Here is a 16,708-nt window from a genome sequence, read left to right on the forward strand (position 1 = left end):
GTACCGGTATTGATTGTGATGTAAGTAGCTCCATATGTTCTATGTATATAATTCATGTGATTTAGTTGTATAATCACATTTACTTTACAATATGTTGGCGCTATATAAATACATGTCAATAATAATACTAATAATATTGAAATCTATTATTTAATCATTAACAGCCTACGCATTATACTGACATCTAGGGTGACTATCAGGGGAGTACAGAGCTACTTCAGTCAGGGGCCCCTTGGCAGGGGAGGCTGTAGAGAAAGGGATGGAGCCATTGTGATAGTGGGCTGGGTTTGGATGGGTTGTGGCATAATTGGGTGTGTGGCTGGTGCAGTGCATTCACAGGTAATTTTTTTCATTCATTGTGGCCCCATTTTACTTGTTAGCAGGGCCTACATCCCAAGGGGCCAAGGTGACTGGTAGCTTTAGTTAATATTTTTTCTGGTTTGATACTTTTGCTACTGAAAAAAATCCAATTATATAATGAAAAACTAATGTTTATTTGAATTTAAGAAAGTAAAATAATCTGCAAAGCAAGGGAAGTATCTGGTATTGTTTGGTGTATATATACATTATATTTCCTTGCCCACCTCATGAAGGCCAGCCAGGCACACCTATTTACAACTGGCTGACTAGTGATCATACATAATGTCAACATTTTGAGTTACTGAAGAGAAAGGAAAACATCTGGATACATATGTAAGCTTATGACTGTAATTGTACTCTGCAGAGAAGAGACCATGCACAATCACAATTGAAACCATTAAATCAATTAAAATTGATGGGAAAAAAAGTAAATTTCTAGTGCACGTTACTCGCCTAGATTTCCACCATTTGTTTCTTCTTTCTTCGTCTGTTCTTCTAGAATTTTCATCTTTTCATCATAAGCATCAGCTTGTGTTTTCCACTGAACTCTGTTATTCTGAAGCCCATCATACATCGGTAAAATCTCTGTGTGGAACCTTGAAAATTCCTTACAAAAACAAAAAAAATGTCATCTGATTGTGCTTCCCATTTCAAATACTGTATCACATTCTTTTCTCCATTAACTGCTTAAGAAAAATGGCATTTATTTAGCCACCCACCCTACATAGTCTCCTACAGCCTAGGTGTAAACTCCGGTAATTGCCACTAAGTCTTTAGTTACCTCTCTTTGCAGATTCAGCGGAGCTCACAGGGGCCATCTTCAGCGCTTCGGTATTGTTCAGTAAGTAAGTGCCGTATCGGTGCATGCGCAGTAGTAGCAATATTCCGGTCCCAAACAACTGCGCATGCCTGAAAGTCACGGAAATAGCCGAAGGGAAGGAAGAAGACCCAAAGATTACCCAAGCACCAGAAGATGGTGCCCGTGAGCTCTGCTGCAGGTAATACTTAGGGGTAGTAATGGGCGAATAAACTCGCCAGACACGAATTTGCAGCGAATTTCCGTGTTTCACCGCAAGCGAATTAATTTGTGACCTGTGGCAACAATTTGAAGACAAAAAAATCTGCTGCGTCAAAAAAAATTGACGCACATCAAAAATTATTCGGACTCCCATTGTCTTTAATGCATTTGGACCAAATAGTAGCTCGTATAAAAATTGCCGATTGAGTTCTATATTATTTTGAGGCCCATTGACTTCAATACGCTTCGCAAATTTTTAGTTTACTTAGGGGCAATTACCAGAGTTTACACCTAGGCTGGGGGGGAGCAGGAGGGGACTATGTAGGGTAGGGTTTTTAATGAATAAAGGGTTTGGTTCTTCTTTAACTGGGACTTTCCTGATTGTAATGGGTTACACCAGGCCAGATGTGGTGTATAACAATGTTGTAATTACTAACATTATACCAGAACTTTTGAAACATGTCTTATTTTACACCACGTTTATTAACCTAAATATTGTTTCCAGGTCATTTATTATTTTATGGTTTTATGCCCCTTTTAAAAAGCATGAACATTAGAAACACTTCTTTTAAAAATAGTTATATTTAGACACTCATGAATACTGTTGGAAAATAAAATAACATATTGGAAACCTTATAGTCATGTTTTGCACTTGCAGGCTGTCAGTGGGTGCATTTATTGGTGGCTGAGCCAATTTCTGGTTTAATCAGAAAGCAGAAGTCTGCTGATTTCTGATCTATGTATAAGATTAGAGCTCACAGAACATCTTGTAATAGATTGCACAGATCTATCGCAAAACCACAGCTGACACCATGCACGTTTATTTTGAGGTGGTTAGATCCTATTTAACCCTTAGTTTCTCTGATCATCTTAAGAGCAGCAACCATTTAATCCAGTGATTGATACTTAAGTTCCTTTCTGAAGGTCATAAAGAGATTGAACAGGGATCAGTCACAGCCAACTGCTGTGGCCTGAGCTCATGGGTTCCTATTTCTTGTGCTTTTTTTTTTCATTGTCAGTGGCTGCTAAAAAAAATGTAAAACAAATGTCAGCATCACTTGCTTGCACCAATTGCTGAATAGTATAAGGGCTCTTACACATGAGCGTTCTGACCTGCGCTCCCCTGCGTTCCGTTTTTTGGCGTTCAGCCGCAGGGGAGCGCAGGAATAGACGCAAGTCATTATTTGAAATGGGGCTGTACTCACTCAGGCGCGTGTAGGCACCGAACGCAGGAAATAGCAGCATGTTGCGTCTGAACCTGCGTTCGGCGCCTACATGCGCCTGAGTGAGTACAGCCCCATTTCAAATAATGACTTGCGTCTATTCCTGCGCTCCCCGGCGGCTGAACGCCAAAAAACAGAACGCAGGGGAGCACAGGTCAGAACGCTCATGTGTAAGAGCCCTAAGAATGTGATGAAACGGTGGAGACAAATAACTAATCATATTGCTTTGTAGCTAAAATATAGGTGCAATTGTTCAAAGCTATTTTTCATGTCACAAAAATTTTTAGTGGTCAGGCTTTATTTTACAGTATATGCACGGTTTGGGCATATTATGCATCCTTTGTGATGGGCTACTGTTTGGAAACTATAAAATAATGAAAATGTCTCACCTTGTATACAAAGGTGCATACAAAATCAATGAAGCCAACTTGAAGCTTGGGTAACTCATCTGCTTTGTTTCTGTCCATCATAGGCTAAAATATAATAAATACATCAGGCAGTTAATGATATTCAATAGCAATTAGATTCAAACCAGCTTACAGTCATGCTGATTGTGAGAAGCAGCAATATTCCTTTTTTTGTATCTTGTTTTAAGGCTTTTCATTCACAAAACAGAATTCAAGGACCAGGACACAAGGGGCCCACCCAAAAACCTTAGACCAGGGGCCCACCAGATAACCTTAGACCAGGTTCCTCTCCTCACTCAACCTGTATTCTCTTAGTCTGTTTTCTTTACATACTATAATACTATATTCCATCTATTTAGCCTCATTGTTCTCATAGAAATAGGAAATGTCCATGAAATAGCCCAAATCTTTTGCAGCATGAGAACCGACTAACACCTGGGCCCACCGGGAGTTTTCCTGGTATCCTGCTGGGCCAGTCCGAAACTGCGAGGACTTTCTGTTCTGTCAAAGAAATGTTTAAACTAATGAAATGTACCCTTGTCTTTATTTTGAGTCTGCCCTTGGGGTCATTAGTTTTGCTGTTCTTAATTAGTGGCAGCTGTTCTATTTTCATGCGAGCTCAAAATTTAACTGCACTATGAATAGTGAAGATGAATCGTAGTGAAATTATTAGAGAAAAGGTTTTCACATTCTGAAAGTGGAGACGTTCGCTATACACAATTAGCAGCAATTTGTAATGAGAATTTAAATCTGAGTTTCATGCTCCAATAAATTCCTGATAAATTGCCATGTGAGCTCTTTCACCCTTTATAACTGAGCCCAAATGAATGGATCGATGCTATTATATATTTGTATGAATCATGCAGTATCTGATCATTTGGCCTGGGGACTGGGTAATTGGAAGGCGGTCCGTCTATGCCCAAATTGAGGCAGTAAGAGTTTGCAGAATGCATTATGCTGAATAATTATAAATAGTCTAATTGCGTGACACATAATCAGATTATGTAAAAGGCAAATAAATGCTTGTGTCATTTTTTCGGAAGTATTTTGGCTCACTAGTTAGTTACATTGCAGAACATAAGTACTTGCTGATTTTTTAGTCCTGAGTTCATTTAGTTAATTAACCCAATTAAATCTTGGTAGACAACTAACAGTGTAGCATATTAGCATTGTGTATTCCCAAAACTACCAATAAACCGCTGACTCACATTGAAAATTCACGATTCTTAAGTGGGTGTATTTGGACAGAATCATTTATTTTTAATGATATTTTTGCCTACATTTTTAAAATGTATTCACTCTGTGTTTCAATATTTGGGGGACGACTTTTAAAATCTCAAATTAGCTATGTAAAAAGTAAAAAAAAAAAAAAAGCAATTATATGATTTAGCAATTTTTATATTTTCTCATGCTATGGCATTGTACCACATGGTGATAACTTGGTCAGTGAAAATGCAAATTTCCATTTCTTGCTGGGAAAAAGGGCTTTGTGTTTTAAATGATAAATGATAAAATTTGCTTCCAATAAATGTTCATGTGTTGCTGCCTTACAATTGGTTGTTGCTGAAGAACTGTTCTCTCTAGATCTCCTTGCTCCCAGAATTCATTTGCAACCATGAGGGCAACCTAGAGTGAGAAAAACATATTAATACTTTGAATCACAATTCCACATCTTCAACAACATAAAATAATGGTAGTAATGCAATATGGAGATCCTATCACCCTCAGTTGCCAGTAACAATAGTATTATTCAGCTTGTAGCTCTAAACTTCATGGTATTTGGTGTTTTCTGAACCCTCCAAACCAATGAAGCCACCCCATACCCCCTGCACAGGGTTAGGATATGGGATGTCAAATAAGAAAGAATTAGTTTAAACATTCTTTGAAAACTGGCATGGGACCAGTTGGATGTTTTGCACCTTTGTAAATTATATACAGATATTTGGGGATCATTGAAGGGTTATTTATTGGCCGATTTAATACAGTTTTTCCTTACAGAAGACCGCAATTGCAGTTATAAAGGACCATGTAACTTGGCTTCTATAATTATATGTAAAATCCCAATATAAAAGACTAACTTGATTCTTACCTTGCTTTGTACATCCCATGGCTTAGTTATGGCTGACAAGTCACACCCAGTCATCATCATTGCCCTATCATAAGAAAAACACAGTTTATGAAACATTTCTAAGTGAGTCTTAGGGTAAGGCAAACTCTAAGATTCCGGGAGATTTAGTCACCCGTGACAAATCGCTTCTTCTTCGGGCAACTAATCTCCCCGAAAAGCCTTCCTGCCGACTAGAATCTTAATCGCTAACAAGATGGCACTCGGATTGCTTCGTTTGCCGAAGTCTCCCAAAGTTTCCTTGTGAGGCAACTTCAGGGCGACTTCGGAAAATGAAGCGCTCCGAATGCCATCCCGCCGGCCTGAAAAAGAGGCGATTTATCGCCGGACGACGAAATCTCTTCGAATTTTAGGGTGTGCCCTTACCCTTAGATTATGTATGTGCTATTTCTTAAAGCTCACATGATAATCTCCTTTTTGGTTGGATCACAGATAATGTACTTTATTCTTTCATCTTCTGACTGCATTTGTTCTGTGGTATCAACAATCTTCTGAAACATAGTCCTTTTCCTGTAGAAAACCAACAGTGTGGAAATGGGGTAAAACTATCTATGACAGAAAGTGCCATCAGTAAATCCTATATAGCAACTGCAGTCTCTCATTATTTTTTCTCTTTGGCAAGGCAAATTGTAAGTAAAATATAAGCATTTTTTTTATATTGTTTAACTGTTACAAATATGGTTCAGTCCCCTACTTAGTACAAGAAAATTTCCCCAAGAAGCACAGGCTCTAAAGACTTTAACATAAATATACTGTACAGTTGTTTCCAAGGTATAGTGTCCCTCTATTCCTTTGCATACATCAAAGGAATACTCTTCCTGCAATACTTGCAATACTTGCAAAAAGTTGTGGCTGAGGTCAGACATTCTAGTAGGAGAACATAAAGGTAAAGTTCCCAAAATCATGGTTTCATGATTGGTTTACTTTAAAGAACAAGAGCAATTCTTTAAAGCAGGAAGGAAGACTGCAAATTGAAGACAAATTGAATGACCCCCATGACTTTTCTGACCAAATGGTGAGGACTGAATAGGATCATTAGGCACAATAATTCCTAAATATGAATCACCTGGGACAGCAGAATTTTCTTTTTTTTTGGAATGGGAAAAGCAGAAAACACAATCATTCAAACTGCATGTACACTAACAATACAATAAGACTAGTTTCTACTTACTTGAAATACAAAGCTAAGTCAGTTGCAATTATCGCTACTTCAAACAAATGGATCACATTTTCAAACTGCCGCTTGTTCAAGGTTTGGAAAATATTTATACTCTGTAAAAGAAAATGTTTTGAAAGGTCATGCTATGCCAAGGAATACATTTACTACACCAGGAACCCTATTAAGTTGCACTCCAAATTCCAGCCCCTGCACAATCCTTACTCACTTAAACTCAATACTCCTAGGGGCACATTTACTTTGCTCGAGTGAAGGAATAGAATAAAAAAAACTTTTCGAATGTTTTTTTTGGCTACTTCGACCTTCGACTACGACTTCGAATTGAACGATTCGAACTAAAAACCGTTCGAATATTCGGCCATTCGATAGTCGAAGTACTGTCTCTTTAAAAAAAACTTCGACCCCCTACTTCGCCACCTAAAACCTATCGAGGTGCAATGTTAGCCTATGGGGAAGGTCCCCATAGGCTTTCTAACAATTTTTTAATCGAAGAAAAATCGTTCGATCGATGGATTAAAATCCTTCAAATCGAACGATTCGAAGGATTTAATCGTTCGATCAAACTATTTGCGGTAAATCTTTCGACTTTGATATTCAAAGTCAAAGGATTTACATACGGCAGTCGAATATCGAGGGTTAATTAACCCTCGATATTCGACCATATGTAAATCTGTCCCCTAGGGTAGGGGAAGGGGGGGTGTCGCCGCATGCACAAGCAAAAATAATAGAGATGCAGGAAAACCCACTAGAGATGAGTGAAATATTGTTGCTGTAAAAAACACCCATAGACACTAACGTATAATTTAATTTCATAGTTTAAAGAAATGTTGTGCCACAAACACCCAATTAACTTCAAGATATTTGAAGTGAAACAGGTCAGATTCCCCCATCCCTAAACCCCACTCATTTATATACTCCAAAATGTAAATTTTATTAGATTCAGGACATTTTTATATCACCCTAACCAATATGAGATGGGTAATCAGTTGAATGGCCCCTGCCAACTTAGATATATGGAAGTCCTATGGACTCATGCATTTTTGTTTTAAAGCTTGTAGTAAATCATATTTCACCAAACCACTATTCTCAATTATTTCTAAGCCTAGTCTATCTGTAAATTAAATAGCATATTATGCTGTCAAACTATCTAGTAAAATATACAAGTTAGGTACAGTATTTTTCAAATGACTAACTTGTAAATTATAATTTTATAAATGCCATGTTGTGATGTCAGAACATGGTATTTATCATTTAAAGAAACAGGCATTTTAAAAGTGCACTTTCTCTTCACATGTCCCTTTTTGAAAAACTGCCCCTATCTCAGACATAAGAACCATGTAACTGGCTGGGGCACCCACATAGACAGCAAGGCGTGCTTAGGGAGCAGTGGTTCTGTCTGAAAATACTGGAAGTTGTTCAAAAGAGTTTGAATCTATAAATTGCAGCAGGGAGTACATTATCTTCTATGATACACTCACCTCATCCTGTAACAGAGTTTTACTAAATTCTAAATGATGTCTTTCCAAGATAGAAGATCCATGAAGTCTTGCTAAAGGTGCCTGAGATCTGCAAATAAGCATAAATATTGCTATACCCTACTGCAGAGGTATGAGAAATATATCAATGAAACCATATAAACTTACTTCATTTGGTACAAATTATTGGTCCCTCTGTGATCAATATCATGGCAGAATGCAGCGGCCACCATGGCAAAGGCTTCCAGGTCAGAATAGTATTTCTTTAGCTTACCTGTCTTTGGAAAAGTAATGAATTGCATGACATATATAAGGTACAGGCATTCAAATAAAGTCTACTTGTGGGGGACCCCGATCCAGATAAGTCAAATATGAATTTGCTTTTCTTATAACAAACATATGTTGTTGTTTTTCCATTATGTTTATTTGCATGGCACTATTTTTTTTCTAAACTTTTCTAGGTTTCTATTTTGCAGAGGCATATGGTGCTTTTGTATGTTGACAAGTAGGGACTGATCATCCAACTGCTTTAGTTAAAGTGGAGGTAATATTTCCTGCAAGCCGTCCCTCACTCCACCTGAGCTGCACTAGTTTGCTCCCAAATTTGCCCCAACTGCCCGAACTGCTGAGAAAAAAGTCAAGCAGCACAGTGAAAGGTGTCCTCTTGTGCCACCAAATCTTTGCAGGCTTAATGGAGAAGGAAAGGCTAAAATTAAGTAAGCTTTATCAGAAAGGTCTCTATAAATACACCAGTAAACCCTCAAGTAATGCTGCTCTGAGTCCTCTGTCAAAAGAAACACAGCATTTCTTTCCTTCTATTGTGTACACATTGGCTTCTGTATCAGACTTCCTGTTTTCAGCATAAGCCTCCAGGGCTTGGGCTTGAGCATGCTCAGTTTGCTCCTCTCTTCCCCTCCTTTTTCCCCTCCTCCCCTCCCTGCTGTAATCTGAGCCCAGAGTTATGAGTGAGCAGGGAGAGACTCAGGAAAGAAGTGATGTCACACCAAGCTAATATGGCAGCTGCTATCCTAAACAAACAGAGAGAGCTTTTAGAGCTGTTTACTCAGGTATGCTAAAGCATTCTGCAGAATAAATATAGTGTTATATTGCACCATTGTGGCTAATCTATTGGCAATAAACTTCAGTAGCTTTCCTTCTCCTTTAAGTAGTTGAAGCCAAGTCCTGGATTGGTTCCAACTGTACATGCTCCGTATTGGTGATTCTGGGTGGTCCTTTAACCTTGCTGCATTTTTCAAAAGAGGGAAGGTAACTGGGCAGATTTGGTGCTTTGCACTCTATAAATCCCACCTTTTCATTGAGACTTTCGTTCTTTACTGTCTTGGCCAAAAGCTTAATATATACTTAATATATACTTGGAGCAGCCCTCTAGAACCCTTGTGCTTGTTTATTCTGAAACATTACTTACCATTAGCAAAGTAAACATTGTTTGTCCCACATTAAATCCATGTCGCCAGTTGTGGTAGGTTATGTCACGATATCCTTTCCTGACTGTATACATCCATTTTGTTAAAACCTTACCAAAAAGTAAAAACATTTTATTTTCTGTGTACATGGCAATGGCAACCAAAATATTTTTTCTGAAAGATATACAGTATGGTATATACCAACAATAGGACATTTGTATTACAAATCCACCACTATTGTTTGAGGGATTTTCATTTCAATATGAGCAGTACTATAAACAATAATATAAAATAATAGGAGACTTGTATGAGTACTTTTAGAAGAAATGGGGGGATAGTGCTTATGAACTAACAGTGTTCCTTCTGATTTTCTTATCCTTACCCAACATTAGACTCTGGGGATGGGTTGAGGGTTATAGGATGCCTAATGGTCATGGAGATTTCATGTGGTGGGTTGGGAGATAGTGTTGTTTTGTATTCAAAGTAAATAGATCCTTCAAGATAAAACCTAAAATCTGCAGGCTATATTTATAAACTGCATTTTTTGTTATTTTATTCAAGCTGAGGACTAAAAAAGTGGAGCCATATTTACCTCGACTGGCACTTTAAATTTGTCAACAGCATTGATCTCAAAAAACAATCGAATCCCACTTTTGATGAGGTCGTGTTCTGACACCGGGAGGTCACTGAAGTGGAATTCATAGAGTTCGGCAGTGATGGGATCTGGCAGCTCCTCTTTCTGTTCAAAAGAAGATAAACATTTATGAGCAGATGTTTCATGTTAGTCAAGCTCAGCAGTAAGGCACCCAATGGCTATTGCAGTTACATTTATCATATGTGTGTCATTAAAATATTGACTGTTTGCAGTTCAGCTCTGTGAAAAAAAACTATATGAAGTGCTAGATAGTAGGCTATGCTTATCAAAGTGAAAAACTATTCCCCAAAAATAAAAAAACTAGATATAACTCCCATGCCCACTTTAATTGTATAGGCTTTTGGACAGTGTTGTAATTAAATACTACGGAGCCCCACAGAATATTCAATTTAGCGCCCCAAAATATTAATAAGTTGACCTAGCCTACCAAGATATATTAACATTGCTCATTCATTAGGTCCTCACTGGGGCCCCTACATTCCTGGGCCCCCCTGCAACAACAGCATCTGCTTCCTCTGTAGTTACACCCATACTTTTGGATTACTTTTCTTCCCTCCTACCCTTTATTACAGTAAATAGGCCTTTTATTTAATATTCTATAAATCTGCATTGTCAAACAGTTTTATTATTTATACTGATTCTTTTACTGACACAGTGGAGTTTACAGTGTAAGATCTTGATCAAATTCACACAATTTGGTCAGTTTTATTAGGAGACAATTTTGTATGTTTTTGGCGTGTGGAAGGAACACACAAACACCTTGCTGGAATCAAACCTAAGACCCCAAAGTTCTAAACAAGGAATGCTAACCTTTGCACCACCATTCTACTTATGTGCCAATGGCATCATTATGCTGAATGTCTTTCTAGTCTTCAGTTCTTTACTCAATGTTCAGCCACACTCTTCCCATAACATTCCCTCCTCGACTTGCCTACTGCACCAATTATTCCCACTCGTCTACATCCTCACTGTGTAAATCCCTATACTGCCTCCCCACTTTAAATAGAATGCAATGAAGTTGTACAGTAGCTGACTATCCAAAAGAGGAGAGGATTTCTATGAGATAAACATCAAGACCACCCCACGTAATGTTAAACTCCAATAACCCCATTTTGTTTGATGATATCCTGTTTCGAAGGCTTAGCCCTGCTGAAAATGCGAATTTCAGATATTGAAATTAGAGTTTTTGACCTTTTTTTGTGAAATTTGACTAGGGAATAGTTTGAAAATTTGATTCAAGTTTTTTAAAAAAAATCTAATTCAATTTTTGAAATGTATCATGTACTGGCCTTTTAAGAATTCAAATTTGACTATTCGCCACCTTAAACCTGCCGAACTGTTGTTTTAGCCTATGGGGGAAGTCCTGGGATCAATTTGGAGTTGTTTGAAGCCTTCCTAAATTTTTTTTTTTTGGAGAAAATACTCAAATCTAATTAGATTAGAATGGGTCGATTCCATTCACTCAAATTTTAAAAATTCTAATTTTTAAAAAATTGCCGTTGGTCAAATTTTGAGTTCATGGGAGTTTATGGGAGTTTAAAAATACTCCCATGAACTCTAAATTAGACCCTTGATAAATCTGCCCTTAAATGAAGGTAAGATACTTGAGACTCAAGAATTGAACCCAGGTCTCCCTGCATACAGGCAGGTCCGGACTGAGAATTAAAATAGGCCCTGGCATTTCAGGTACACAGAGGCCCAATCAGCCCACATAGAGGCCCAAACAGCCCCCACCAGCCCACTAAATACTGACTTTCTATGGGACCTTACAGCAGCCCCTCTGGCATTTGCCAGAACCCACAGATTGCCAGTCCGGGCCTGCATACAGGTATAACATATCAAAAAGGATTTCCCTTTTAATATTTACTACCATCTCCATTAAATGCTTACCAGTATTTTCAGAAGGTCATTCTCTTCACATTCTTCAACTTCTTTATTTAATTTCTCCTTGGTTTTCTAAAATGTGAAATAGAATGTTTAATAGAACTTTCAGCTTTAGCCCTCTCGGCTTACTAACATTAAATGTTGATATTTCACAATCTGAATTTAATCTGATTTAACAAGACATCTCCATGTACTGTTCATCTGTTATAACGAGAGCCAGTTTAGATTATTGTTTACGGCACTGGTCCAGTTTTGCACCTGTTAGTAAAAGGACCCCAATGCACTTTAATCAAAATCAGCATAAACCTATCATAAACCCTGTTAAGTGTCTAATATTTAAATGAATATTAGTGTTCAGTATTTTGCTAAAAAGTACCAAAATGTGTTTATATTGAAAACTGCACCACCATCTTCTCAGAAACAGAGGTTTCAATGATCAAGCTCACCAATATGCTTTGAAGTTCCTTTGGAGTGCATTTCAGCTGATACATGAGCATTTCTTGGGCAATATCCTTTCTATTTTCAAGTTTGTTCATTTTGTCATAAGTGTCCGTGTTCAAAACAGACCAACCCAGGATCTGTGTCAGAGCCTGTAAAGAGCCATGAAAAAGTCAATGTTATACTTGAAATGCCTCAGTTCTGTAACCTCATTTACATGTATACACCAAGCCAATCCTTGTGCTTATTCAATGATCTGCCACAAACCCTTGAGCTCTATAGAACTTCACCACCTCAATGGAATTCCCTTCATATAGTACCAGACTATGGATTTGAAGACTTAAATGTGTGTCTTTTGGCAAGCTTACCCTAAGGGGATTATTTACTAAACTCCAAATGCAAAAATCACAAAAAATGTGTGATTTTTTTTTTTTTTATAAAATCGGACTTAAAAAATCACAAATTTTTCAGAATTTATGAAACCTCGAGGATGGAAAAGTCTGAATCAGAAAATCTGGCATCTCAGACCTGTCAAGGTTGCATAAAAGTCAATAGGGGAAGTCCCAATGATATTTTGTTGTGTGCTGGGTTTCGTGCAATACCCGGAAATTTTCTGAGTTTTCAAACAAAAATCGTAGTTTTTGAGTGAAAAATCAAAAAAAATCGTGAAAATCAGATGAAAAAGCCGAGCAATGATTAACTTTTGATTTTTCCGCAATGAAAACGTTTGGGAAAATGTAATAAATAAGCGTAAAAACCCGAGAGAGTTTGTAGCAGAAAATATTGAGATAAATTCGGACTTTGACAAATAACCCCCTAAAACCACGACTTTCTTTCTTTTTTTCTTTCTTCCTTCAAAGATAATACCTAACCATCAACTGAATTTCAATGTAGAAATCCCAATTCTCATTAGACTGCCCTCTGACTCCATGCCACACCTTGGGGGTTGTTTATTACAGGCTGAATGCCAAAAACTCGAAAAATTTGAGTTTTTTAACTATAAAATCTGAATTTTTTGTGGAAAAGAAAACCTCAAATTTTTAGAGATTTATTAAACCCCGAGGATGGAAAAAGTCAGAATCCAAAAATCCGGCATCTCAGACCTGCCAAGGTTGTATATGAGTCAATGTGAGAGGTCCCTATCCTATTTTGAAGTTTCTGTGGTCTGCGCTGGAATTAGCCCATAAATCTGACTATTTCTGGGTTTTTGGACAAAAATCCAAAAATTCTGACTTTTGGAGAAAAAGTCATAAAACACTGAGTGAGTTGGGAAAAAAATCTGAAAAAATTGTACTATTTGGATTTTTGCTTGATTTTTTTTTGTGCACTGTATGTCCCCGATCCGATAAAATCATGATTTTTTAATAATAAATAAGGTCCAATCGTGGATTATAGTTTGGTCAGACTTTTTTCATTAAAATAGTCAAATAAATTTGGATTTTGATGAATAAGGTCCCTTGTGTTTGCCTTTTCTTTGTAAGTGGTAAGCTATAATTATTTTTTAATAAAGTAAAAACTCGCTTGTGTAGGGGGTCTTACTTCTGTGATTTGTTCATCATATTCATCAAAGGGCTTTGCATCTTTCCTGTTGTAAAATGTGGCTACTCCTACAATTTCTTCTTTCTTGTTTACAATTGGTAGACAGAGCACATTTTTGACAGTCCAACCCGTTTCATCCACTGCTTCCTTCTGCAAAGCCAACAGTGAACAACATTAATTCAGGATGAGTATTCTTTGATACACATACAATACAGATATATGCTACATTTCTGATTAAAATGCCCACCACATCCATATAGCTTAAGATGGAGAATTAATATAGTTAAAATGATACATTTCTGAGGAAGGAATGCATTACCTGAAATTTGAAAAACTCATCTGCTGGTGCATTCATCATATTGCAAATCTGATGGATAATGCATGAAAATAATGATTAGATTCATTCAGTACAATGGTGATCCCTAAAAAACTTGGGAACAAATTGTGTATATTGTAGGACACTGCCTTAAAGGGGCCTGTCACCCAAAAAAAGCTGTATAATAAAAGTATTTTTCAAATTAAACATGAAACCAAAATTCCTTTTTTTATTATAGTATCCATAAATGTAATAAACACTTTTAAAATTCTCAGTTGTCAATCATATATTGCCTGCCCCTCATCTATGCCTTAGGCAAAGAGGCGGGGTAGGAAATTCCTTTCCATTCAGCACTTCCTAGATGTCACTGCTCTCCCCACATCCCCCCTCCCTTATCACCATCTACTTGTTTAGCTAGTGCTAGAGCATGGACCAGGGTATCAGACCCCCCCCCCATTCTGGCAGATTTTGGCATGATGCAAAGCTGTCTTAATAACAGTATTCACAAAATGGCTGCTGCCTGTTTGCTGTGATTATGAATTCCAAGACTAAAATAAAACAAAATGTGTATAAATATTTTTTATAGTGTAAGTAAAGTTTATTTTTCTTGATCAACATCATACAATAGGCTTTGGAATTATTTCTTAAAGGGATACTGTCATGGGAAAAAAACATTTTTTCAAAATGAATCAGTTAATAGTGTTGCTCCAGCAGAATTCTGCACTGAAATCCATTTCTCAAAGGAGCAAACAGATTTTTTTATATTCAATTTTGAAATCTGACATGGGGCTAGACATATTGTCAATTTCCCAGCTGCCCCAAGTCATGTGACTTGTGCTCTGATAAACTTCAATCACTCTTTACTGCTGTACTGCAAGTTGGAGTGATATCACCCCCCTCCCTTTCCCCCCAGCAGCCAAACAAAAGAACAATGGGAAGGTAACCAGATAACAGCTCCCTAACACAAGATAACAGCTGTCTGGTAGATCTAAGAACAACACTCAGTAGTAAAAACCCATGTCTCACTGAGACACATTCAGTTACATTGAGAAGGAAAAACAGCAGCCTGCCAAAAAGCATTTCTCTCCTAAAGTGCAGGCACAAGTCACATGACCAGGGGCAGCTGGGAAATTGACAAAATGTCTAGCCCCATGTCAGATTTCAAAATTGAATATAAAAAAATCTGTTTGCTTTTTTGAGAAATGGATTTCAGTGCAGAATTCTTCTGGAGCAGCACTATTAACTGATTCATTTTGAAAAAAATGTTTTTCCCCATGACAGTATCCCTTTAAGGGTGTCAGGTCCCCTTTAATTGGATCATTGTATGATTTGATTATACAAAACTTTTACATGTTATATTGGATTATACTTATTAGCAGGACCAATGTGCAAGTGGTAGGGTCAAGAGCACCAACCCTGAGTAAGTATCCATACTGAGACCTAGGGGGTGTAAGTATGGATCAATACAAAAACAGGAGGGGGGTAAAGTCTAAGTCAAAATTGAAATGGGAAGTGGCTTAGTTGGCATGAACTAGAGAAAAGATGAAGACATTAGAGACACATAGAGGGGAGATGGACAATACAAAAGGGGAGAGGAGACTGAGATATAAAAAAAAGCAACAGAATAGAAAAGAAAAACAAAACAAAAGAAAGCCAGTCCAGTGGGGGTTATTCAATCTACGTGGCCACCATGGAAGAGGGTACCACACTTTCTATTTTCCTAATACTGACATATTCAACATGTTGAGTGAACTGGCACGAATATGAACTGTTGGGGTCGTTATACTACATCAGTTATTAATGTTTGTTTACTAATTGATAATGGGTGCTTACTGCAGAGCACCTTGCAACCTACGCCCTAAGGTCAGCTTTGAGGCATAGCAGAATATGAAGAGAAGAAGTAGCAGGTAATAAATAAAGACATTTTAAAAGGGAAAATGAGAAGGTAGATGAAAAGTATGAAGAATGGTCAATTGCAAGTTTCCAAAGTTTTCTGCTGCACTCATCTGGCACTAAATCTATACTAATAAGTAGTCGAACTGTGCAAATTATCTTTAGCCCCCAATCATGTCCCCCTCAAATTGTGCCCTAGACTCCTGCTACCCCTAGTTACTTTGTTACTATTCGATGCCCCTTGAGCACTTTATATACTGATAGTTGCCTTCTCCATCTAAAACATGGTACATGCTTGGAACAGTTCTCGCTATCTCTAAGTGTTAATTCATGCATGAATTATGTGTTTATTGATAGAGGAAACACACTTACAAATCCATTTTCAGCAACGTATGTTGGCAACCCACTCACAAGAGACCAGTGATCCTCTGGTGGCGAGCTGCAAGCCAAATGTAACAAATTGAGTACAACACTTATGTTTTATTTTGATAAAAGGAGTTACTGTGTTTATTTTTACAATTTCACAGTTTCTATATTCCACATGAGAAACATACAAGTTACGGCTTTTAGCACTTGAGTATTTAGTAAAGCTTCGCACTACTTTTTAACATAAAGATAAAGATGTCTTACGGAATAACTTTAATTTCTTCTTTTCCGTGCAAAAGATAATCGATTATCTTGTAAAAAATAATTTCCTGAGAAAACAGAAAAATTCATATCATGTAGGTAACAAATATGTCTACTGCAAGTAACAGTCCCTGCTAGTAAGCTTTG

At 37.4% G+C, this 16,708-nt stretch overlaps 1 protein-coding gene across 1 annotated transcript in view; it reads right to left on the reverse strand.

Annotated features, from left to right (window-relative positions):
- pde6c.S (phosphodiesterase 6C S homeolog) overlaps positions 1–16,708 on the reverse strand; it is a 35,552-nt gene that overhangs the window by 4,051 nt on the left and 14,793 nt on the right. The window contains exons 6-21 of the mRNA XM_018228411.2: positions 16,565–16,629; positions 16,307–16,373; positions 14,045–14,092; positions 13,726–13,875; positions 12,195–12,338; positions 11,755–11,820; positions 9,802–9,948; positions 9,212–9,319; positions 7,954–8,063; positions 7,789–7,876; positions 6,305–6,405; positions 5,536–5,643; positions 5,098–5,161; positions 4,560–4,634; positions 2,991–3,074; positions 814–967 (exon numbers count right to left, since the gene is read on the reverse strand). Coding sequence (XP_018083900.2) covers positions 814–967; positions 2,991–3,074; positions 4,560–4,634; positions 5,098–5,161; positions 5,536–5,643; positions 6,305–6,405; positions 7,789–7,876; positions 7,954–8,063; positions 9,212–9,319; positions 9,802–9,948; positions 11,755–11,820; positions 12,195–12,338; positions 13,726–13,875; positions 14,045–14,092; positions 16,307–16,373; positions 16,565–16,629 — 1,579 coding nt within the window. The remainder of the gene's footprint in view (positions 1–813; positions 968–2,990; positions 3,075–4,559; positions 4,635–5,097; positions 5,162–5,535; positions 5,644–6,304; positions 6,406–7,788; positions 7,877–7,953; positions 8,064–9,211; positions 9,320–9,801; positions 9,949–11,754; positions 11,821–12,194; positions 12,339–13,725; positions 13,876–14,044; positions 14,093–16,306; positions 16,374–16,564; positions 16,630–16,708) is intronic.

Source organism: Xenopus laevis, chromosome 7S, assembly GCF_017654675.1.
Source record: "Xenopus laevis strain J_2021 chromosome 7S, Xenopus_laevis_v10.1, whole genome shotgun sequence".
Classification (NCBI taxonomy): Eukaryota; Metazoa; Chordata; class Amphibia; order Anura; family Pipidae; genus Xenopus; species Xenopus laevis.